This window comes from Eretmochelys imbricata, chromosome 12 (genome assembly GCF_965152235.1).
Source record: "Eretmochelys imbricata isolate rEreImb1 chromosome 12, rEreImb1.hap1, whole genome shotgun sequence".
In the NCBI taxonomy this organism is placed as follows: Eukaryota; Metazoa; Chordata; order Testudines; family Cheloniidae; genus Eretmochelys; species Eretmochelys imbricata.
The window spans coordinates 26,274,953-26,298,764 of record NC_135583.1 but is presented as its reverse complement, the minus strand read 5'-3'; the positions used below and the strand labels follow the sequence as shown (position 1 = coordinate 26,298,764).

General features: G+C 42.9%; 1 protein-coding gene and 1 long non-coding RNA gene across 2 annotated transcripts in view; one reads left to right on the top strand and one right to left on the bottom strand.

The window, feature by feature from the left end:
- BEAN1 (brain expressed associated with NEDD4 1) overlaps positions 1–21,604 on the top strand; it is a 110,685-nt gene extending 89,081 nt beyond the window's left edge. Inside the window, 2 exon segments of the mRNA XM_077831270.1 lie at positions 21,255–21,579; positions 21,581–21,604. Coding sequence (XP_077687396.1) covers positions 21,255–21,579; positions 21,581–21,604 — 349 coding nt within the window.
- LOC144272893 (uncharacterized) overlaps positions 1–23,812 on the bottom strand; it is a 51,822-nt gene that overhangs the window by 20,569 nt on the left and 7,441 nt on the right. The window lies entirely within an intron of this gene.

Below are 23,812 nucleotides of genomic sequence, written 5' to 3'. Positions count from 1 at the left end.
GTGGATCACAAGGGACGTTTCACCAACATCAACGTGGGATGGCCGGAAAAGGTGCATGACGCTCACATCTTTAGGAACTCCGAGCTGTTAGAGCAGCTGCAAGATGTGACTTACTTCCCAGACCACAAAATTACTGTTGGGGATGTTGAAATGCCCATAGTTACCCTTGGGGACCCAGCCTACACCTTGCTCCCATGGCTCATGAAGCTGTACACAGGCAGCCTGGACAGTAGTAAGGAGCAGTTCAACTATAGGCTGAGCAAGTGCAGAATGGGGGTAGAATGTGCCTTTGGATGTTTAAAAGCTCGCTGGCGCTGTTTGCTGACTAGGTTAGACCTCAGTGCAACCAACATTCCCATTGTTATTGCTGCTTGCTGTGTGCTCTATAATATCTGTGAGAGTAAGGGGGAGACGTTTTTGGCAGGGTGGGAGGTTGAGGCAAATCGCCTGGCGGCCGATTTTAAGCAGCCAGACACCAGGGCGATTACAAGAGCACAGCTAGGCGCGCTGCGCATCAGAGGCTTTGAAAACCAGTTTCATGACTGGCCAGGCTACAGTGTGACAGTTGTGTGTTTTTCTCCTTGCTGCAAACCCACCCCCTTTGTTGATTTTAATTCCCTGTAAGCCAACCACCCTCCCCCCTTTGATCACAGCTGGCAAAGGAAATAAAGTAACTATTGTTTTGAAACCATACATTCTTTATTAATTAAAAAAGTGAGATAACTGACAAGGTAGCTTGGGTGGGGTGGGGGAGGAGGGAAGAACAAGGCCACATTGCTTATTGTAGCCACACTACAAATCAAAACTGTTTGAATGACAGCCTTCTGTTGCTTGGGCCATCCTCTGGAGTGGAGTGGCTGGGTGCCCAGAGCCTCACCCTGCCGCATGGTTATTTGGGATGATCCCTTCCCCCCTCCTCCCACTGCTGGCTATTGTTGGGGATGATCCCTTTTAGCCAAGCACAAACCACCCAGCATGAATGGGGTCCTTTTACTGTTCCCTTACAAAAATTCCCCTATTTCAAACAGGTGACCATGAATGATATCACTCTCCTGAGGCTAACACAGAAAGATAAGACTGAATGTTGCTTAAATGCAACTAAAACTCAGGACCATTCACTGCCATGCTTTGTGTTGCAATGATTCCCGACTACTTGCTACTGGCTTGGCGTAGTAAAGTGTCCTACTGTGGAGGATGAAATAAGGCAGCCCCTCCCAGAAACCTTCTGCAAAGGCTTTCAGAGTACCTCCAGAAGAACTTCATGGAGATGTCCCTGGAGAATTCCCACTCCATCCCCAGACACGTGAACAGACTTTTCCAGTAGCTGTACTGGCCGCAAATGCATCCCAATTCTTCAGGGCAAATCAAACATTAAACACTATTGCTTTTAAACCCTGTACTGTAGTTACAAATGTGCGCTCACCAGAGCTGCCTTCTCCAGCTTCAGGGTCAGGGATCCCACCTTCACAGGGTATTGGGTCCAGGGTGATGAAAAGGTCCTGGCTACCAGGAAGAACAGATTCACTGCTTATCTGCTATACATTCTCCTCCTCTTCCTCATCCACAAAATCCTCCTCCCTCTTGCGTCAGACTCCCCCCATTGTAGGTGTCCACGGACAGTGGTGGGGTAGTGGTAGGGTCCCCCCCTAGAATGGCATGTAGCTGATCATAGAAGCAGCATGTATGGGGCTCTGACCCAGAGAGACCATTTGCCTCCTTTGTCTTTTGGTAGGCTTGCCTGAGCTCCTTAACTTTCACATGGCACTGCTGTGTGTCCCTGGTGTAGCCACTCTCCACCATGCCCTGTGCAATTTTGGCACATATATTGGCATTTCTTCTTTTTGCTCGGAGTTCTGCCTGCACAGATTCTTCTCCCCATACAGCAATCAGATCCAGTGTCTCCCTTTTGGTCCCGCTCGTTTGCGATTCTGGGGGGACTGCATGGTCACCTGTGCTGCTGAGCTTGCCACACTGACCAAACAGGAAATGAAATGCAAAATTGCCCAGGGCTTTTCCTGTGTACCTCAGAGTTCAAAGTGCTGTCCAGAGCAGTCACATTGGAGCACTCTGGGATAGCTCCCGGAGGCCAATACCGCCAAATAGCGTCTGCACTAACCAAATTTGACCCAGCAAGGTCGATTTTAGTGCTACTCCCCTCACTGGGGAGGAATACAGAAGTCAATTTTAAGAGCCCTTTAGGTCGACAGAACGGGGTTGGTTGTGTGGACGCTGTCATTTTAAAATCGACCTAACACGGCTAAATTCGACCTAACCCCAGAGCGTAGACAAGGGCTAAAACCCATGTCACTCCACAGACCGCAGAATCCTCTTCTGTGCACAGCCCTCTGGCTGCGCCCCACTCTGTTTTCTCCCCACTTCCAGGGGAACCAGCTGTCTAGTCCATTCACTTGCTGCTGTGGTCTCCTGCAGCCTTCGGTCTAGCCCCTCACCTCAAGGGGACTGCACTCCGAATACTGGCCACCCCCTCTGAGGCAAGTGTGGGGAAAGTGGGGGGGGGGACAGTCTCACTGGCTACTTCAAGCCCTGACTCAAGGACCCTATAGCCAGCAGCCATGTGCTGCTGCTCCTCCTACTCCCGCTGCGTATTTCCCTGAGCCATTTCCCTGTAGCCCTAGCACCTTCCCGGCCCTTTTTATCAGGGGCTTCAGTCTGGCAGTCCTCAGGCTGGTGCTCCCTATTGCTCCCCTGACCCTGCCCAGCACTGCTCTATCTAAGACAGCCAGTCCTTCTCCTTTGTACTCCAGGAAGAGACTGCCCCTTCTCTGTTGAGCAGTCCTTCTTATATGGGCCAGCCTGGCCCTGATTGGCTGTTCCAATAAAGTTTCTCCTGATTGGCTGGCACTGTAAGCCCTTTCCTCATTGGCTGCCTCCCACGCAACCTCCCCAGGGTGGCTTTAACCCCTTACCTACGAGTGAGGGTCAGCCATCCCATCACAGTAAGATTCAGCATCGCCACTTTCATAGCACTTAAATACCATGGCCACATGGCATAATGTTAAAGCGTCTATTTTCTGACTCTTGGAGAGCATTAGAACCAGCCAAGTTATTGTGATTTGGACTGAGGACTCTTCTCCATGACAATGGGTACTGAGAGGTGCTGTGTTCTACTGGGTTAGGGCTGGGCCTGCAATCCAGGGGAAGAGAATTCTAGGTCTAACTTATTTACTGTTTGTCCTCATGCAAGTCACAATAAAATTTAAAATATTAAGCACCAACATTGCTATGTACTAAATAAAAACATTGAATAATAGGTGTAGCAAAATGTCAGGGTTAGCTGAATTACTGGAGTTTCTCCTTCTAATTCAGAGAGGAACATGTAATGTAAAAGTACTCTAGGGTACCAACAAATCAGTAATGATGTTGTGGTCTCAGCATGAGGGAAAAGAGGTGAAGAACAGAAATAAGTGGCAGCCCAGAATAGGAGTCATTGCATTAACAGCAGCGATAAATTAAAACCTCCCTAGCACATACCTGAAGTGATTGGAGTCTATGAGTGTTCTAATGCCATGGGCAAGCACCAGAAAAGTTTGTTTCAATTTGCAAGGTTGTTCTAAATGTTTTGTCCTGTCAGAGTCAGAAGTGCTACATCACCCCCAAATGTCAGATGTCACTGAGTTGAGCATTCTTGAGCATATTATTTTTGCTGAAAACATCCATCTGAAAAATTCCTGGGAGCAAGACTGGAGCCACTCTATGCCCAAAGGGTGACTATAATTGTTTCAGACTATCATTTCCATTAGGTTTTGTACTCAGGTCTTAAACCAGAGAGAGAGAGAGAGATTAGGTAGTTTGTTTGGAGAAAACCAAGAGAATAAAATAGATTTCCCTTTTTCTGCAATTAGGGGAGGGCTAAATGTCATGCTAACTAACCATGAGCTGGAGGAGAAATGAACACAGACTCTGCAATGGGTACATCATTTGTAATCCCAAAGCTAGACAGCATCCCAGGATCCGGGTGTGCCTGAAATATGAGGGATGTGACCTCCAAGATCCACAGCAGGGAGATTATTCAAAAAATCTCTCTGGTACTGCAGGTGAATTTGTAAAGCCATGGCATTATTCAGATATGAAAGAACACCCTGAAGACCAATCCTACAAGCCCTTACCCAGGCAGATAGCTCTATTGAAGTCAATGGGACTGCTCATCTCAGTAAGATTTTGCACGATCCGGCCCATGCTACTGGCACCAGGGCCAGTGTTACAGGGCAGCAAGCAGGGCAATTTCCCTGGGCCCCATGCCACAGGGGCACCCACGAAGCTAAGTTACTCCAAACATACAGAGTCACTGTGGGTAAATGTAACAGAGTATTACAGTAATTTAATCTCTAAAAATGGAAATAAATCACACTTAAGCAGAGGTTTTTAAACTGTGAAGTACAGCTCAGGCTTGGGCTTCAGCCCCACATGGCCACAGCAAGGTGGGAGCCCACTCCTTAGTTTCTATCCTGGGCCTCAGCAAGTCTGACGCCAGCCCTGACTGACACCCATTCTCAGGTTAAATTGCACCAGTCTGAGGGAAGACAACCTCCACATGAAGCAAGGGAAAGGGTTGCCTTTGTGAGCAGAGCATAACTTTCCCTAGAAAACAAGACTAATACAGCCGAAGAGAACAAGGATCTTGAGGAATTAAACCAAAAACAAAGATTAAAAAAAACAAAGGAATTAAACCAAAAACAGCAGCCAAAGAAAAAAATTACAACTAAATACAAGGTAAAAAGTGTTTGCATACAAGCATGTAGGAATAAAATTTTACAGCTGCCTACAGCCCCAGAGAGCTGTAGTTCAGGATTGCCAGGGCAGAGGGACAGCCCAGCCATGTCCTCTTTCTCCTGACTATGCCATCTGCATGACTTAGGAGTAACTAACCTGAGAATCCCACTACATAAGAGAGATCTTCCTGGGGCCAGCTCAGGCAGCACAAAGCTGTCCTGATGCAGAAGAGTATTTGACCTTGTATATTTAGCTCAAGATCAGAAGATGAGCATTAGTAAGGAAAAAACAGAACCGAGATACCTGTAAATGCAATTTGGCCTTCCTCTATATCTCATGAATCTCTTTCACAGAAAGACAAGATTCCACTTGATGTATCTCGTAGGCCAAACTGAGCAGTGAAGAGCACAACACCCTAGATTTTCTAGGAGAACAGTCCACAAAAATCAGTCTACACTTTGCTATAGTTATGCAAGGTGCTGCATCCACACACAGCTCTCCAGTAGGATGTCCACTGTAGAATACTATTTATATAACCTCTAATTGGGAAATTTATGAAAAATGCTTTGGTATGTTAATTTAATTGCTTTGATGTCTGAGCTGCAAATCTCATTTAGGGCTCAATTTGATTATCGCTATAGATGCTTTTTCTAATCATTTCTTACATTAGATTTAGAGGAATACCAGGCACTCAGTTTTGTCATAGTCCTACCACACTCACGGGGCAGTTAAACAGAAGCAGTTTGGTCAATTTGTCTTGACAGCCCTAAATATATGGTGCTCATATCCATAAACACCCCTTTAGGAGATGTAATGACTTTCTAATGAATATGAGATCTGCGTGAACGTCTGTCAAACTGATTTTACGTGAGAAGAAAAAAACTGACAGGTCTTAAACGAAAGAATCAAAATGGTACTTGGATGCACCTCATAGCCTGTTCCTATCATATACAAATAAGTTTTACAATGCTGGGGCAGTTTTATATGGTGTTATGTCATAACAGAGACTTCAAATGTTTTGGGATAAAACAGGGCAAGATATTTACTTCCAAGCACTCTAGCCATTATTGCTGAGAAAGAAGATCCATGCCACCTGGCACAAAGAATCCAGAGCATGGAATTCTCTTCCACAAGTGTTACAAAAAAAACCAAACATAACCAAACACCATCAGGATATAATGCAAGATCCAGCCCTTTGCCAGAGGTCACCCATCACCAAAATAAGAATTTGCAGCGTGCAGCAGCCGTTGAAAAAGCTAAAAATGTTAGTAACCATTAGAAAAGGAATAGATAATAAAACAAAATATCATAATGCCACTATATAAATCCATGGTGTGCCCACACCTTGAACTGCATGCAGTTCTGGTAACCCCATCGCAAAAGAGATATACAAGAATTGGAAAAGATATAGAGAAGGGCAACAAAAATAATAAGGGATATAGAACAGCTTCCATATGAGGACAGATTTAAAAGAGAGACTGTTCAGCTAAAAAAAAAAAAAGAGCAGACTAAAGGGGAATATTATAGAGGTCTATACAATCATGACTGGTGTACAGAAAGTGAATAAGTGACTTCAGAGGGCTTTGAACCAGATCCTTTGCCTCTGTTTCTCAATTTCTCCTGTAAAATGAGTCTAATATCATCTACCCCAAATAGATGCGGTGAGATGTCATTAATGTTTGAAATTCAGCGATAAAAGGCACACTGTGGGTGTGAAACTCAGAATCAGCCTAACTATGCTCCCATTTGAGTTAATGATAATATTGTTAACACTGAGCAGTTTTGAAAAACTGCACCCTAGAAGTGCCAACTATTATTAAATGCAATATGCTGCAGCACTAAAAGCAGCAATACCTCATAACCCACTGGCACCCCAAGATTTTCTAGCCAGAAATCCATTGCACTATGGCCACAATAAAGTTAAGAGGCCCTTGATAGTCAGAACTGAAAAAGTAAGTAGTTGCCCTCCTAGAAAAAAAAATCCTTGCTGAGTTCTCCTCTGGTTTTCCACTGGCTAGAACATGTTACCTACCAAACTGGATATTTCTGTCACCTGCTGGAAAACTCATTTTTAGATTAATCAAAACAAAGCCCTTTCCGAGAAGCATGATCCAATTCAGAACTTTACACACTCACCCATCATAACGTGGGTTATTTTTCAGAGGTCCTCAGATATGAGAGGACACCAACAACTGCAACGATGATATATTAAAATGAATATTGGTGTCTCTTAGGATGTTTATATCTCCATGCGAGGCCTGGTAGTTCTAATGGAGGTAAACGCATAATGGATTATTTTAAGAAGGCACAATTTTCTTAATTGGTTTTGATTACTGTAGCAGTGCCCATAGCTTCACTGTCCTTTATAATGGTAATGCAGACACTCACTAAACACTGCTTATCAAGGGTTTATAATTTGTATGTAAAACATTCTTTCCAGGCTGAAATTTGTCTCACAAAATTTTCATCATAAAATGATTGATTTTCTTTGGAACATATTTATTTTAATTGCTTTGGTCATTTTAAAGCTGCATGACAATATACAAAATAGCAATTTATCTAGTTAAGATACTGGCTTGTATGTGCTTCCATTCCATTTAAAAGCTCTTGTTTGACAAACAAACAATCTTTAATATTCTATACCTTGTTTTTATAAAAATATTAAATGTTCATGAGCCACAACTGTTTTCTGCAAGACTTTTTCCCCCTCCCTGCATATGGCAAAATAAGGCCCCAGTCCTGCAGCTTTTATTCATCCAAGTAATCCCACTGAAAACACAAACCTAATATTTGTTAGGCTCCAATAATATACTACACGCATCCCCCAGGACTGGAGGACTGGATCCCAAGTACAGTACTTTATCAGTAGGACTGTTCTAACTACATTATGAATGAAAAACATCTACAATCAACTTCAATTTTTGAGACCAGACTTTTTTAGCTGACTATTAACTGAGAGAACAGAGGCACAGAAAAGGTAAGTGACTTACACAGGACCAGTCTCTTGCAGAGATGGGAACAGAACCCACACATTCAGGCATCTGCTTGCACCACACCTCCCACATCTTTCTACTCTCCAGAGTCCTGGACAGTCTAAAACGGGCATTACCATCATTATTTGTTTTTGGTCATTACCAAGATGTGGTCAGCACTTTCTAAACAGAGAGTAGGTACAATCCCTGCCCTGAGGAACTCAGAATCTAGAGACAGTGTGTACACTTACCACAACACCTTTTCTAAGTGTAAGGAAGTTTCACAATCAATTTCCTGTTAGTAGGATCAGAGTTTAAATTGCAGGTTGCCTCCTCCCCTTAACATTCATGGATTCTCTCACTGTTTAGGTTCCTTTTCTCAGAATATTCTGTGTTCTCTAAGATATGTAACAGCTGCTGTTTATAATGCTATTTTGTAAACTCTGTTGCAAAAAGACACCAACAGTCAAAAGAAGGGGATTCATTACCAAGAAAGGCTAAAGAAACAACTAACCACCATTTCCCCGCACTGTTCTGCTTTTAACTGCTCTTTGTTTTTCTTTCAAATGTGTTTTCCCACCTGTGAGGGTTGGGGCTCCCCTGAGTCCCTACCAACCCGATTCAGGTTGTTTGTAATGTCCATCCCCTGTTTGTAGGGCACAAGGGGTTTTCCAAACAAAAGAAAAAAAAGAAAGATCCTAGTCTCTCTCTTTCCCTTGAGAGGAGGGGAAAATCAGAGCAAAAGAAAGGCAAAGGTGATCTGTCCCTCAGGCAGTCTTTTGGGGTTACCCATTTAGGGCTTGGCTTATCAGCTAGTACAGTGTCTTTTATTAGGGCTTACCTCCATCCCCTCTTCTTGTGGTACCTGCTTTATAACATTTCAGAGGCAGCAAGGCCTGCAACTGTCTCCCATCTTAGCTAATCTGGCTGTGGGGGTCAGCAGTCCCTACAGTACAGAAGTCTTCCAATTCAACCCCACCCTCCTCAGGTGTCCCTCTTTAAGCTCTCCGCCCTCCAGAACATGCAAGCCTTACAGCTGTGCCTGATTAGTGCTAAACCAGCCCAGAACAGCTTATTAGTCTCCTCTCTACTAGAGTGAGAGCATGCCTTCACACCACCTTTTTATTTGACTTTAATTAAGCTTTCCAAAAGACTTATGAGTCTCACAAGCTTATTCACTGAGAGGAGATAGCCAGTTTCTCACAGTTCTAGAAAAGAGAGTCAGTATTCTTTAAAGGAGAATTTTCTGTTTGGTTGTAGCCGCCTGTGTCGTTCATGTGTGGCCAGCTTATTGAGAGGTTGATCTGTCTGTCAACAGAAGAACACCCATTGATTTCAGTGAGTGCTGGATCAGTCTCTCAAGCCTCAATCCTGTATGGCTGGGCATGCCATCAGTTCTTGTTGAAATCAGCACGGGTTGAGAGATCCCAACACCTTATTGGCTGGCACTTATCATTCCCAAACCTTTACCACATGCTGATGATGGCATTGCATTAGAGTCACAATTGTCATGATTCAGCCTTTTCAAGTCAGAGGATCATCATATCCCTGGAACCATCAAAAGAACTGGAAGGACAAGTCATTGATTTACTTCTAATTGAAGTCTTATGGGTCCTGCTCTTGCTTTACAGCTTTCCTTTGTTTACAGTTTGTCTTTCACTCAACTTCTGGGTCTAACATTATTGAGATTGTGTTACTAGATGTCTCTAAGTCATGGTACATGAATGTCTGTGCCCTGTTTAAGCGTGCTGTAGATTTGCTGAAAATGAGGTAATGGCAGACACTGTTAATTATCACCTTTATTTCTTTCTTTCCCTGCTTCAGGGCCAGTCATACCAAAAATCCTGATCTATTATTATTATTGAATCTCCGACAGAGATGGATATTGATATGAGGATGCTATAAATCTGTAGCTGGGAGGGAAGAAGCAACATGGGTGTATTACGAACGTGCATGTTACAGGTGCTGTGTCAATGGATACGGATATCTCCAGAAAGTGATCTAATAGTTATTCAAATAAAACAGACTTTCATGACAGACTAAAGTTTGATAATTAAATCAGGTGGATGGTGCCGCAGAATCCATAACTTCTATGGTTTACATCCAGTGGCACAGGCAGCTGGTGACTTTTAATGTGGCCACCACTTCCAATGGATGTAGCACTCCACAAGCACCTGAAAGATGTCCGTACGGAGTGGATTGTTTTTTAAACTTTCTTTGAGTTTGAGAAAAATAGTACTTTAATGCTTACTCAATCACCGGCAAATAGAAGCCTATACTAAAAACAAGATCGAAATACATTTCATCGATTTTTTTAAATCACTCAGACATCAGACAGGTGTAGACTGGCTCTATTTAAAAATATGGACAACTAGGAAAAATCCACAGTCTGCTAGCATAAAAAGTTTCACTGATAGATAAGAGCAATGCTATCACAATTTGACATTTCCTTTCCTATGATGATCAATACACCCCGCCCCCAACACACCTTTCAAGCTCCATAAGTCCTACACATGCCTATCACAACCTCAGTGGTTCTCAAGCAGGGGTTCGGGGCCCCTGGGGGGGCCGCAAACAGGTTTCGGGGGGCCGCCAAGCAGGGCCAGCATTAGACTTGCTGGGACCCAGGGCAGAAAGCTGAAGTTCCATTGTATGGGGCTGAAGCCCAGGGCCCTGAGCCCTGCCACCCGGAGCTGAAGCTGAAGCCTGAGCAATGTAACTTCACGGGGGGCCCCAGGCAATTGCCCAGCTTGCCCAGCCCCCCTAACGCCAGCCCTGACTTTTATATACAGAAAATCAGTTATTGTGGCACAGGTGGAGTTTTTATAGCATGTTCGGGGGGGCCTCGGAAAGAAACAGGTTGAGAACCCCTGGAGTAACTTATGCAGTAACTCAAGTGCCCCAACAATAAGTATGTGCGTGAAACCAGACAATCACTATGCTCTCAAGTGAATTCACACAGGAAACTGATAAAAGACTAAAAGCTCTATCCATGGGCAAATGCTTTTCACAGAGTGATTACTCCGCATCTGACCTCTCAGTCCTTGTCCTCCACGGAAACCTGCACAACGCCTCCAAAAGACAACTCTGGGGAACTTAAATTCATAACTCTGCTGAACGCTAAAAACCATGGACTTAACAGAGACACTGGCTTTATGGCTCATTACAATAATTTGTAACACGCCGTACCACCTGTTAATCCTTGACTGCACACTTCATTTTGAGTGATCTCCAACAGCATGTATGAACCCCATATGCTTAACACTGTCCCGCCTTACATTTAGTTTGAACACTCTGGTTATCTTCTCCAGACCTGAGGAAGAGCTCAGGGAAGCTCAAAAGCTTATCCCTTCCACCAACAGAAGTTGGTCCAATAAAAAAATATTACCTCACCTATCTTGTCCTTCTCATATCTTGGGACCAACACAGCTACAATAGCACTGCAAACATTTCCTCATGACAGTTACACAACAAAATTGTATACCAATTTTAAGAAGAAACACTCAAGAGGAAATCATGACATTGATTTTCAAGCCACTGTCCTACAAACCCAGCTATTTATATCCAGGAGTTATAAAATCAGATGAAGCACCATCACCATCCAAACCACTCAGGTTAGCATCAGTCACATTACAGCTTTTCTCTTCATGTTCATTTTAGGAAGTCACAGCAATTTCGTTCGAGATTCAGCTTTCCTTTATTAGGCAGCAGTATCATGTAGACAACCTTTATTTTGAACTTAATGTTGTTAACAGAATTATTTCTAGGCAGGGGTGTGTGGTTCTGTTTACTAGATCTTAAAAGAAAACAGTAGATCTCCACCTAAGTTACACTATAATGACACAGGTAACTTCAGTGGCTTTATGCCAATGTAGTGGAGTGGAGAATGCAGGCCCAATGTTAGCTAACAAGGAGCCCTGTATATTTCATAAATTTTTAATCCTTTTTTGAAGCACCCCTTCTCCCCCATCACTAGCTTATTTTAATCAGTTTGTTTGTTTGCTTCTTAACAAATTCTGCTAGCAGAACCCTCTTCTTCTCTTCCTAGTGAGAAGATCATAATTTATGAATGACAACCAATTAAATAAGCTCTTTTGTGTTTCCTTGGCAACAAACCTATCTTAATACTCATTTCAATAAGACCTGACAAAATCATGGAGTGATTCCCTTTCCCCTCTTTAGAACAACTACAACATTTTGAGTCAACGGGGTCAGACTAGCGATCCACTGCATTGTTTTAAATCAGAAAGTGATATTTTCCCTGTGGAGAATAAATTTGCTCTTGCTAAGGATGGATGTACCAGAAATCATCCATCTTTCCTCTCCTTATGATGAATAAGATATCATCTCTTAAACGATGATGGCAAAGAGAAGGCTAAAAGAAGAATGAAATCATCATTCTCAGAAACCAGGCCAGAGAAATATAGATTAAAGCATGCTTCAAGGTCAATGACCTTCCTACCCAGTCAGGAATGCCTGTAAGGTGTACTGTATCTTAATGTGCTGCAATTAAGAAAATAATGGATTAAAATAAATGCTTCATAAAATGCTTTAACTGAGGAGTCAGGAAACAAAAGATTAACTGATTCTGCAAATTCTTTCAGGGAGGACAATAGCAGCATTCAGGAGAGATGCGTGTGTAATAAATTCCCAGGATCCCAGTTCATTATGTTGCAATAACACAGTCATTCCCGGAAGTATATCTTTTTTTGCTTAGAAGGATTTCTCTGTATGTATGCGACATTGAACCTCATGTGCAGACTGTGTTTTTAAAGGTACAATAACTTCAGAGATGACAGTAGAACCTTAGAGTTACAAACAGCTCGGGAATGGAGGTTGTTCGTAACTTTGAAATGTTTGTAACTGAACAGAACTTTAGGATTGTTCTTTCAAAAGTTTATAACTGAACATTGTCTTAATACAGCTTTGAAACTTTACTGTGCAGAAGCAAAATGCCTTTTAACCATCTTAATTTAAATGAAACAAGCACAGAAACAGTTTCCCTACCTTGTCAAGTCTTTTTTTTTTAATTCCCTTAATTTTTTTAGTAGTTTAAGTTTAATACAGTACTGTACTGTACAATATTTCCTTTTTTTTTTGGTCTCTGCTGCATGATTGCATACTTCCGCTTCCAAATGAGGTGTGTGGTTGACCAGTAAGTTCATAACTCTGGTTTTCGTAACACTGAAGTTCTACTGTAATAGTTTGAAGCATGAATGTCAAGATAAAAGATCATAAGAGCATGCAAAAATCCGAGTACAATGTTAATAAATATTATTGGTCCTCAGCTAACGTCAAATGATACAAGTTTCATCTTCCTAATATCAAATTATGTCTCCAAGTGCTCACTACTTTAGGCATTGTGCACTTAAACCCAATCTTGCAAACACATACATGCTTAGCTTCGCTATTGTAAGTAGTCCAATTGAAATTGATGGGGCTAATCATGGTAGTAAAGTTAAGCATGTGCATGAGTCTTTGCCAGATTGGGGCCCTCTTTTGTAGAATTTTCCACCTTTTGACATCTATTTTCCCCTTTCCCCTTATTTCAAAGGAGAAAAGACATTTTCTTCTTTTACACTGTCCTTCAGGTGTTTCGGATGTCACTGACATGGTACATATTGACTTTTTTTCCTGTGCGGTATTTCCACTTTGAATCCCAGGGAAAAGCAGGAAGTGTAAAGGAACACAAAAATGAAAACAACCAGTAAAAATGTTAACCACCCTTTTTAATCAACACTAGGTTCCATTTTCTAAGGGTCAGTTTGGTTCTTCTTGTATTCAAGTCAGTTCAACCCTTCCCTAGTTAGACTGCTAGGCTGTTGACATTTCTGTTTAACCTGAATGTTGTAAGACATGTTACTCTACAAAATAAATGGAACAAGAGCACCAAGAATAATGTGACTTTTGTTGCTAACATTTAAAAAACCAATTTAAACGCTGGCTGTATGTGAACTGTGGGGAGAACAAACAAGAACCTTGACACTGATTCAGGCGGAAAAGTGAGTTGGAATGCATGGCGTGACTGAGGTCTGAGTGAACTGAGCTCTTGACAAATCCTACACACCATCTCAAGTTTAGTTAAGATATAGAACTGGCAGCTAATATCAAGAACGGGCACTGACTCTTCTTAGTATAGTTGTACTATTAATTGGATGGCTGTAAAATGAAATGTATACTGTCTTGCTAGGAAAGTAAAGGGATAAATAGAGCCAAGCTTGAGAATGCTGATTATAATGTAGAGAGACAAGGTGGGTGACATTATATCTTTTATTGCACCAACTTCTATTGGTGAGAAACAAGCTTACACAGAGCTCTTAAAGCTTGGCTCTCTCCCCAACAGAAGTTGGTCCAATAAAAGATATTACCTCAGTCACCTTGGCTCTCTAATATCTGGGACCAACATGGCTATAACTACACTGCATACAACAATGGAAGATTTTAGTCTTTCCCCAATCCCTCCACAGCAACCCACACTCTTGTACCAAACTACTGAAAATAGAAGTGTATATATCCTTTGTGCTGTTTAATAAACTGCAGAACTACTGAAAATAAAAGTGTATATATCCAAATGTAGTGTAGCTGTTTAATAAACTGCAGAAGCTACTATGTACCTTAGACCATCACATCTACCCTCTGCCCCTGGATCCATCTCCCAAGGACTTGCTGTGCCATTCCAACATTCCATCAGCTTCAAACCACCATCCATTTTTAATCAACCTGACATAGAAGCATTTGCATCTTATGCCACTCAGCCTCCAAAACATCCAGTGTGTAACACAAGTCATCAAAATGTGTGACCAAAATGTGACACCTGTGTTGTATTGCATGTTCCGCCATAATTGAGTCTTCATAGTGTTTTTTTTTAATGCAAAGCCTGGCTTTTAAAGGTGTTTTCTCACCAACGTGAGTCAATTAAACCAGTTTTGTGAGTTGTAACAGCCTTCCTCCCCTAAATCAACCTCTTAGGGATTGCAAATCTGAATTCACACACGAGAAAACAAGTTTTACACTTTAAAAACATTATAATCTGTCAGTTATAGCAAGACATGCAACAGTGCACAGGGGTAACACATTCCGATTGTTTGGAGCCCTTGCCTGGCTGCCCCAGTTCAGTAATGCAGCAGTCCTATTCCCTCCTGCCCCTTCACACACAAACTGGTGCCCACTTTCCTCCTTAGTTACTGCAGCTACACACACACACACAATATGTCAGCTATTATTAATGCAAACCCTCTCCCTGACAAACACACAGATGCTCATTCCTTACCCCAACACAACTAATACCTCCCCAATACACACATTAATGCCCTTCCTCCCCCAGTTACTGCTGCTTGGATCTCCCTACCTTGGTGCTGTACACCCACTGTCTTCTTGGACCATATGCTTTTCTGTCCCAGAGACAATCCACTCCATGGAGCAAAGAGACTAGGGCAAGGAGCAGAGTAGGAGCCAATTTCAGTTGGAGGCAAATGGAGCCAATGCCATTGTCACAGGTGCATAAAAAGACACACACACCCCAGCTCAAGGCTGGCCCTTCTCATGCCCCTCCACACCTCTCTGGTGTGATGAACAATGTGTCAGCCCAGTAACTTCCTGCCTCTTTGCCCCACCCCTATTTAAAATGCCTTGTTGGCTGGGCAGCTCCCCTCCTTCTACCTTGGGTCTGTCTGCTGCTGGGATGCAGGAAGCGAGGAGCCAAGGAGCAGGTGGCCCAGAGCTGCAGGCTAGCAGGCCTACCCGCCAAGGCACAGCCTGACGATGCCAGGCAGCCTTCAGTACAGTGGAGGGGTCTGTTCCATCTTCTGTCCCCAAATGTAGAACTTCACCCCAAAATTACCCCCAACAGAGGCCAAGAATAAGGGAAGATTCAGCCCAGGGCCACTGACAGCCTTTGCATACATAAATACTTCATGGCTTTAAAACACATCATCTCACAACCTCTTCAGGGCTGTTGGGAAATGCAGATTTCCAGCTTTCCAATGGGACCCAGTGCTCAGTTCTAACCCTGGAAGAGCCTGATAAATCTGACTTTAAAACTGTGACTTTTCAATGTATTTAAAAAAGCTTGTTAAGGTCATATTTAGAGGGGTTTGTTACTCTCTCTGTGCCATGTACAGTGGGACTGATGGTAACTAAGGCACCTGGTTTTGCAGGTGGAAAGATGCAAGAAATAATCCCTATTCAATTGTTTTAAACTTCCTAAAAACTCTTTGAGGAGGAATGGTTTGTGAAACACACGAGGCATACCCAAAAACCATGACTGTGTGGAGTGGAATAAATGTGTTATCAACACTCATTTGAGATGGTCTATTACTCCTGTAAGTAAGGACAACTCACATGAGCAAGGGTTTGCAGAATGACGTTCACATAGTGTGAGTTCTTTAGAGCTGGGGCTGTGTGTTAGTGTGTGTAAAGAACGAGTCAGACCTGTGATATTGCATACATTAGTATACGCATTACTGCAGTACCTACATACAGCCCACCGCCCCCCATTAGAAGAAAGTTACGGTTGCAAAGTCAAGCACTCAAAAGTTAGGAAATGCCTGTGTAACCTTCGTTTGACCCTCTTGTGTATAATGCATTATAATATAGGCTTTAATTACATAAGCATGTACTGTTCTTTCCTCTAGACCCTGCCTCATTCAGTGCACAGGACAGATGGTGTTCAGTGAATGGGTAGCTACTCAATATTTCTTTTTATTCTTGGCATCCAATAATAGAAAATTTTGGGCACTCAATTATAGGCATCACTACCTGTGCCACCTATGATAAATAATAATAATAGTTATTTGCAGGGTTAATTGTGCATTGTGAGCTAATGAAGCACTATCCTTAGCCAAGAACAACTTATATACTGAACACGTACGTATTTTCAGAGAAGACTAATTCAACATTAACATCAAGACCCTGAAATGCAAATGAAATACAACAATGTATTTCTCGCTTCCAGAGTAAAAAAACACTCTCTGAATGATTTGTAGTTGCCTGCTTTGCAATGATAATCTGCAGATTCAGCACTGAGAGTGCCAGAAAGGGATTTAATTGAAAACCTGGCAAGTGTGCCCTATTAGATTTTTAAAATGTGATCCTGATTACCAAAAAAAAAGCAAGGTGATTGAATCTGCAGTAGTGGTTTGTTTGTTTTTTTATTTCTCCAGAGCACAGATTGAGAAAGATCATATTGGTAAGTATCAGAGGGGTAGCCATGTTAGTCTGGATCTGTAAAAGCTGAAAAGAGTCCTGTGGCACCTTTCGACTAACAGACGTAGTGGAGTATGAGCTTTCGTGGGTGAATACCCACTTCGTCGGCTGCAAGTAGTAGAAATTTCCAGAGGCAGGTGTAAATATGCAAGCAAGAATCAGGCTAGGAATAACGAGGTTAGTTCAATCAGGGAAGATGAGGCCCTCTTCTAGCAGTTGAGGTGCGAACACCAAGGGAGGAGAAACTGCTTTTGTAGTTGGATAGCCAGTCACAGTCTTTGTTTAGTCCTGAGCTGACAGTGTCACATTCGCAAATGAACTGAAGCTCAGCAATTTCTCGTTGAAGTCTGGTCCTGAAGGTTTTTTGCTGCAGGATGGCTACCTTTACAACTGCTATTGTGTGTCCAGGGAGGTTGAAGTGTCCTCCTACAGGTTTTTGTATATTGCCATTCCTAATATCTGATTTGTGTCCATTTATCCTTTTATGTAGGGACTGTCCAGTTTGGCCTATGTATATGGCAGAGGGGCATTGCTGGAAGATGATGACGTAGATTACATTGGTGGACGTGCAGGTGAATGAACCGGTGATGGTGTAGCTGATCTGGTTAGGTCCTGTGATGGTGTCGCTGGGTAGATACGTGGGCAGAGTTGGCATCGAGGTTTGTTGCATGGATTGGTTTCTGAGTTAGAGTTATTATGGTGCGGTGTGTCGTTGCTGGTGAGAATATGCTTTAGGTTGGCAGGTTGTCTGTGGGAGAGGACTGGCCTGCCCCCAAGGCCTGTGAAAGCGAGGGATCGTTGTCCAGGATGGGTTGTAGATCAGTGAGGATGTGTTGAAGAGGTTTTAGCTGAGGACTGTATGTGATGGCCAGTGGAGTTGTGTTTGTTTCTTTCTTGGGCTTGTCTCGCAGCAGGAGGCTTCTGGGTACATGTCTGGCTCTGTTGATCTGTTTCTTTATTTCCTCGTGCGGGTATCATAGTTTTGAGAACATATTGCTATTTTACATAAGACAGACTGAAAAGCAAGTATTGGCTATGGTCATTCTGTTTCTGTTCATTTTGATGTTTAAAAGCCTGCTCAAAGTCTGTTTCACAAAGGACCATTTTGATGTTTATCCCACTCAGCATTTTAGTTTTACAGAGCTGTGCTACAATCCATCACAGATATTAAAAGAGATTATTTTGAATCCTAGGAAAGGAATTGTTGATGATCAGATAATAACGGTGACTAGGGCCTTGATCCTGTACCCTGTCCCATTTCAGTCAATGTCAGAATTCACAATAACTTCAGTCAGGCACTGGAACGGCTGCTTTCTCCTCTCTGCGGTATGGTCCAGTGCAGCGTACCATCAAGAGCCGTGTGCCGGGCCAGACCAGACCGGCTTCCCCAGGCTGGCGCTTTAAAGGGCCCCAGGCTCCCTGCAGTGGCCGGAGCCCCGGGCCCTTTAAAGCGCAGCCAGAGCCCCGCTGCTGGAGCCCCAGAGTAGCAGGGGGGCCCTGGCGCTGATTTAAAGGGCCAGGGGCTCCGGCTGCTACCAGGGCCCTTTAAAGCACACCCCCCCCCCCCGAATCCCTGGGGCTCCCCGCAGTGGCTGGAGCCCCTGGGGACCCCTGCAGCGGCCGGAGCCCCCGGGGACCTTGAAAGCACCACCCGAGCCCGACTGCCGGAGCCCCAGGGTAGCGGTGGCAGGGCTCCGGAGGTGACTTAAAGGGCCTGGAGTTCCGCTGCGGTAGCGGCGGCCAGAGCCCGGGGCCCTTTAAATCGCTCCTGAGCCCCGGGGCTCCCAGCTGCATCTGCAGCTGATAGCTCCAGGGGTGATTTAAAGGCCCCAGGGCTCCTAGCCGCAGCCGGAGCCCTGGGGCCTTTAAATCTTGATTTAAAGGGCCCTGGTATTTAAAGCCCCCGCCTCTTCCGGTCAAGGCCATGTCCCCCTGCTGAGGACTCCGAAGTACCGGAAAGTCCTTTAAATTACTTTCACCCCGACTCTCTGTCTGGTCAGTAGCACGTAAACCTTTCCCTCACTGCCATGATCCATCCAGTCTTCAGCACTGCAATCCACTCTACCTGGCACTGCATTGAAAACTGAGGCAACCCTCTTGCTAAACCAAGTCTCTCACTATGGGACAGCCATGCCCTGTGATGGGCATTAGCTGCCTCTTGGTTTCTGGGTAGGATTTCAGGGGTTAGTTTTGACCTATAAAGTTGTAACTAGCTTGTGACCCACTTATTTGGGAGGCTGCCTCTTCCTGTGCAATACTGATAGTTACAACCGTGGAGCATCCTGAGGGTCAGCCAGAAGGTGGTTCGCTGGGAAGGGTCCTCAGCCTTACTATTCATCCACCCAATTACATGGCTGGTTTGAAATATCTCAAACACACCCCCTGCGAAGTCTGTCTGTTTTCCCTTATGCAGAGGGCTGAGATACTGGGGCTTTTGGAGAGTGTGAATAGACTTTGGATGGGCTCCAGATGACTTCTTGTGACATGAGTTGAGTTATGGTGTTTGAGAGGCTGTTGGGCTGGATAGCTCTTTTAAATCAGTGTAACCCAATTGAAATCTATGGAGCTGTGTCAATTTACAGTCAGGTGGTATCCGGGAGCTATTCTTTGCTTCCTGGATTGTGTTTTAGAAGCTGTTCAAACACCTGTAGCCTGGATAGATGCTCTGTCAGCCCCATCAAGTCAATTGCAATCAAAAAGACTCCTATTCACTTCAAGGGCTCTGCATCCTTCAAAATAAACATGCTGTTCTGAATACCTGTATAAAAGTCCAACCTTGCAAGGTGCTGGGTAGATTTCACTCCCATTGACTTAATTCGGAGTTGGCACTTTGCAGCATCAGATTCTTAATCCTTGGCTCAAGGTCTGATTTTATTGAAAGGAAAATCAAATACATTGGGAAGCTTCAGTGGGACTAATAAGCAATGGACCAAGTTGGTTTCCAAGTGACGCATGAGTGAAAAGAACTCAACCTTTTATCTGCTACACTTTGTTTCTGAAAAAAAAAAACCCACAGACTTTTTGCAAAATGTGTAAAGATCACAAGTTAAAACAAAACAATTACTGAATTACTGAATCTGAATTTCAGAGTTTAAAAGCATTTGCCTCTTAGAGGGACTAGCCCCATGAAGCTAAAAAGAGAAACATCCCCTGGATTTATGAGCGGTTTGTTAACCAGATGCAGCCTGCATTGCTAAAGTATTTTTTCACTCCCTCCTTTGCCTGCTGCAGCCAGTTTTGCCACCCTCATTCATGCTGAATAGGATACGTACACCTGCAAGCACTTTAATTGAAATCAGCAAGACTACTCATGGACAAAAGTATTCTTCACCATGAGCAAATGTGGCAGAATCAAACCCCTTCTAAATATTACATCGTTCAGGAAGTGGCCCGTGACATCTCTCAGATGCTAATACAATTGAGGAAATAGATTCTTAATTTATCTGGCTCCAGCAAAACTGGCTGGCAATTCAGTTGAACAGGATGGGGTTTGGACAGGAAATTTCAGCCTGTTCCTTTATTTGGGGACAGATTGAAATTGAGCCTCAAGCAGCCAGGCACATGATTAAGGGGGAGTCAGACACCAAACCCCAGCATGGTCACATTAGAACTTCATGCATTCCAGATCCAAGCAGGCTAGAAAACAGGTCTACATGCCTGATGCTCTCCTTCCGCTATACAAGCATGTGGGCAGGGAAGAGAGACAGAGTGGCTGGAGCTTTAACCTCTGCACCTCCAGGCCAGCAGAAATTAGCTATCCTAATGCGGAAAACGAAGAGAGGAAGGATATTCTTGTGGTTAAGACACTGGACTATGACTCAGGAGGCCAGCATTCAATTCCTGGCTGTGATACAGACTCCCTGTGTGCCTTACTCTCTCTGCCTCAATTCCCTGTTTGTAAAATGGGCGTACTTCTTTTTCTCCCACCTATGAGCTACCTCGCCTGTTTAGATGGTAAGACAGATGGTAGTCTGTCTCTTCCTGTGTATATATATAAAGTGACGATCACATAAAACAAAAAATAGCCTGCCTCATTTTCAGGGCTGTGGTCAATTGCTGGCTCATGCCAGGTGAGGTGTTACTATGGGCTACCACTGCTGGAAAGGGTTGGGGCTTAAAACTCATTGAGCCTCTGATGCGTATCTTGACTTTTTCACGACCTCTTTGAAGACATGCATTTAAGTTTTCATGCTCTTAAGTTTCCAAAGTGGCTGGCTGAGGATGCAATCTGGAGGAAGGAATATCAAATAATCGCTTCCCCTTTATTTTACCTGCCTCTTTTACATTGAACACTACTGTCTGATATATTCTGCCAACAGACCTTACATTGCATTTGTTTTCTTTCAGCTATGATGAGTGCATTGGGCCTGGAGCGACACAAATCTATATTCCTACAGATGATCCTCCGCCCTATTCTCTGACAGATCCTCGTCAAAGGAATGAATTGTCTATAAACATTAGCTTGGAAGAGGAGGCAGCCTCTGGGACTACAGGAAGGTCTTCTAATTATCCAGTCAGACTGCAAGACTTGCAGCAGCCCATCTCATCCATTTCTTTGACAGCACTCACTCTGGAGGCTGCCCCCACGTATGAGACGGTTGTGTGTGAACAAAATAGCCCCATTCCGCTAGTTCCAATGGATGTACTGAAAAATTCTTCAACTGACTGTCAAAACCCTTCTCAACCAAATCATCTAAATGAAAGTGGCTCTTTCCACCCACTCTTTAGGAGGAGTCTGCCAGAATGAAAAAAAATGGGGCTTAAATGGAAGAATAAAACCCATAAAACTTTTATCTATTTTATATCTTTAAATGAAGCTGGATTTTTTTAACAGTGAATTTTGAAAGTTTAGGTAAACTTTTATCTTTGGGCTTTGAATTATTCCCTGGTGTCTCATATAAACAACTGCAGAATAAAACAACAGCAACAAGCAGTTCATCCAATATTTCTGAAGCATCTGAAAACACATTCAAGTTAGCCACTGTTAATGTAGATACATTAGCCAATTGACACTATTTGTCAATCTTATGGTATTCGCATGTTGTAGAGCAAAAAGAGTTTTTTGTTGTTTGTGTACGTCATTGGTACATTATAACAAATGTCTTAGAAATAAGAAGAAACCTACAATTTTTATTTAAAATATATTTCAAGTAGACAGGCTGGATAGAATCTGGAAAATGTGGTCATCACAACTACTCATCTATTTGAAGGTGATGAAAGACGATATTTTGCTATTCTTAACCTTTACACATATTGCTACCATGCTTTTGATGCCATTCCAAAAAGTGCCAATCCCACCTCAAAATTAAAAAAAGATATCGGAGTGCTAGAAATGTCAATGGAGTCTCAGAAATCCTAATTGGCTAGACCTATAGCAATGGGTTTCCAGAACTGCTAATTGATGAGGAAGGCCTACAACAGCCTTCCTGGTGGGGTTGGTACCTGTGAAAATTCTGTCACAGCATAGTGGCTTGGCATAGCCATGGCTGGAAAGGTAATCTGAAATACTAGCAGGTAGGTTAGGTCTGGTTCTCATGGTACAAAGCTGTATTTCCAGGCATGAGCTAGTCGTCTTTCTTAATTATGAGCCTACTGATTATGTTCCAGGGATCAGGACCTTTCCCTGCAGTAATTGCCAAAGTGCAAAGTAAATAATAGATGCCAGGATTTGGCATGCACAGTGACATAGTGAATCTTATTTTGCAAAAACCCTTTTAATCATTCATGATCTCTTTCACTGCAATTTAGCTGTCCATAAATCTTGCATCTGTTCTTAGATCTCTATCACTCTTATATCTGAGAGAAATTGACTCATTCTGCCAATAACAATAGAGGTAAACTCTGTAAATATGAAGATTTGACCTTACTTGGTATGGTGAGCATACACTCTTTGTGGTCCAGATCCTTAACTGGTGTAAATCAGTATAGCACCTTTGAAGCCATTGGATCTGGCCCGTTTTGGTAAATCTCTTGCAGATATTTCCCTGGCAAAAGTTCTTCAATTTTCATATGGGCAGAAAGGACCTCCATTTAATATCTCCTCTGAAGGACAAGTATGTAATTACTCCTTATGAAAATGAATACAGTACATGTTATCTTTGCTTTATGTTTTCTTCCAGGTCATTGATGAAAATGATGATCCCCCATTTACAGTTACATTTTGAGACTTTATCAGTTAACCAGTTTTCAATGTGTGCCATGTTAATTTTATATTAGTCTAGTTTTTTAATCAAAATGTCATGTCATACCAACTCACATGCTCTACAGATGTCTAAGTATATTACATCAACACTATTACCTTTAACAACCAAACTTGTAAGATCTCGAATTAGGTTGACAGGATCTATTTTCCATAAACCCATGTAGAGCTGTAAAATTTCATTTCCCTCCTTTAGTTCCTTACTAATCCATCACTGACAATATTTAAATCAAGAGTGGATGTTTTTCTAAATCTGCTGTATGAATTATTTTGGGGTAGTTCTATGGCCTGGGCTAAACAGATCAGCCTGGATGAGCACAATAGTCCCTTCTGGCTTTAGCATCTATGAATTTAGTAGGACCTTACCCCATGAATGTCCTGCTGGAATCAGTGGGACTCCATGCAGAATAAGGTACTAGTCAAGTAAACGGGTGACAGAATCTGACCTATAAATATTAGAAAGTAAACGAGAGTGTAGAAAATTCTTTCCTTTGTAACTATAAAGTTGTGGTGCTGGGGGTGTCTCTTGAAGCTGCAAACACGTTGCACCTCACAGGATCAGGTCCCCAATCTGTTGTTAGGAACATACAGCTAAGAAAATACATTTTAAATATTATTTTTAACCTGACAATGCCCCCTTAATTTATTTCATTCCCCTCCATTAATTTTCAACGGGTGGTGAAGGGCTCAGATTTTTCCCCCCAAC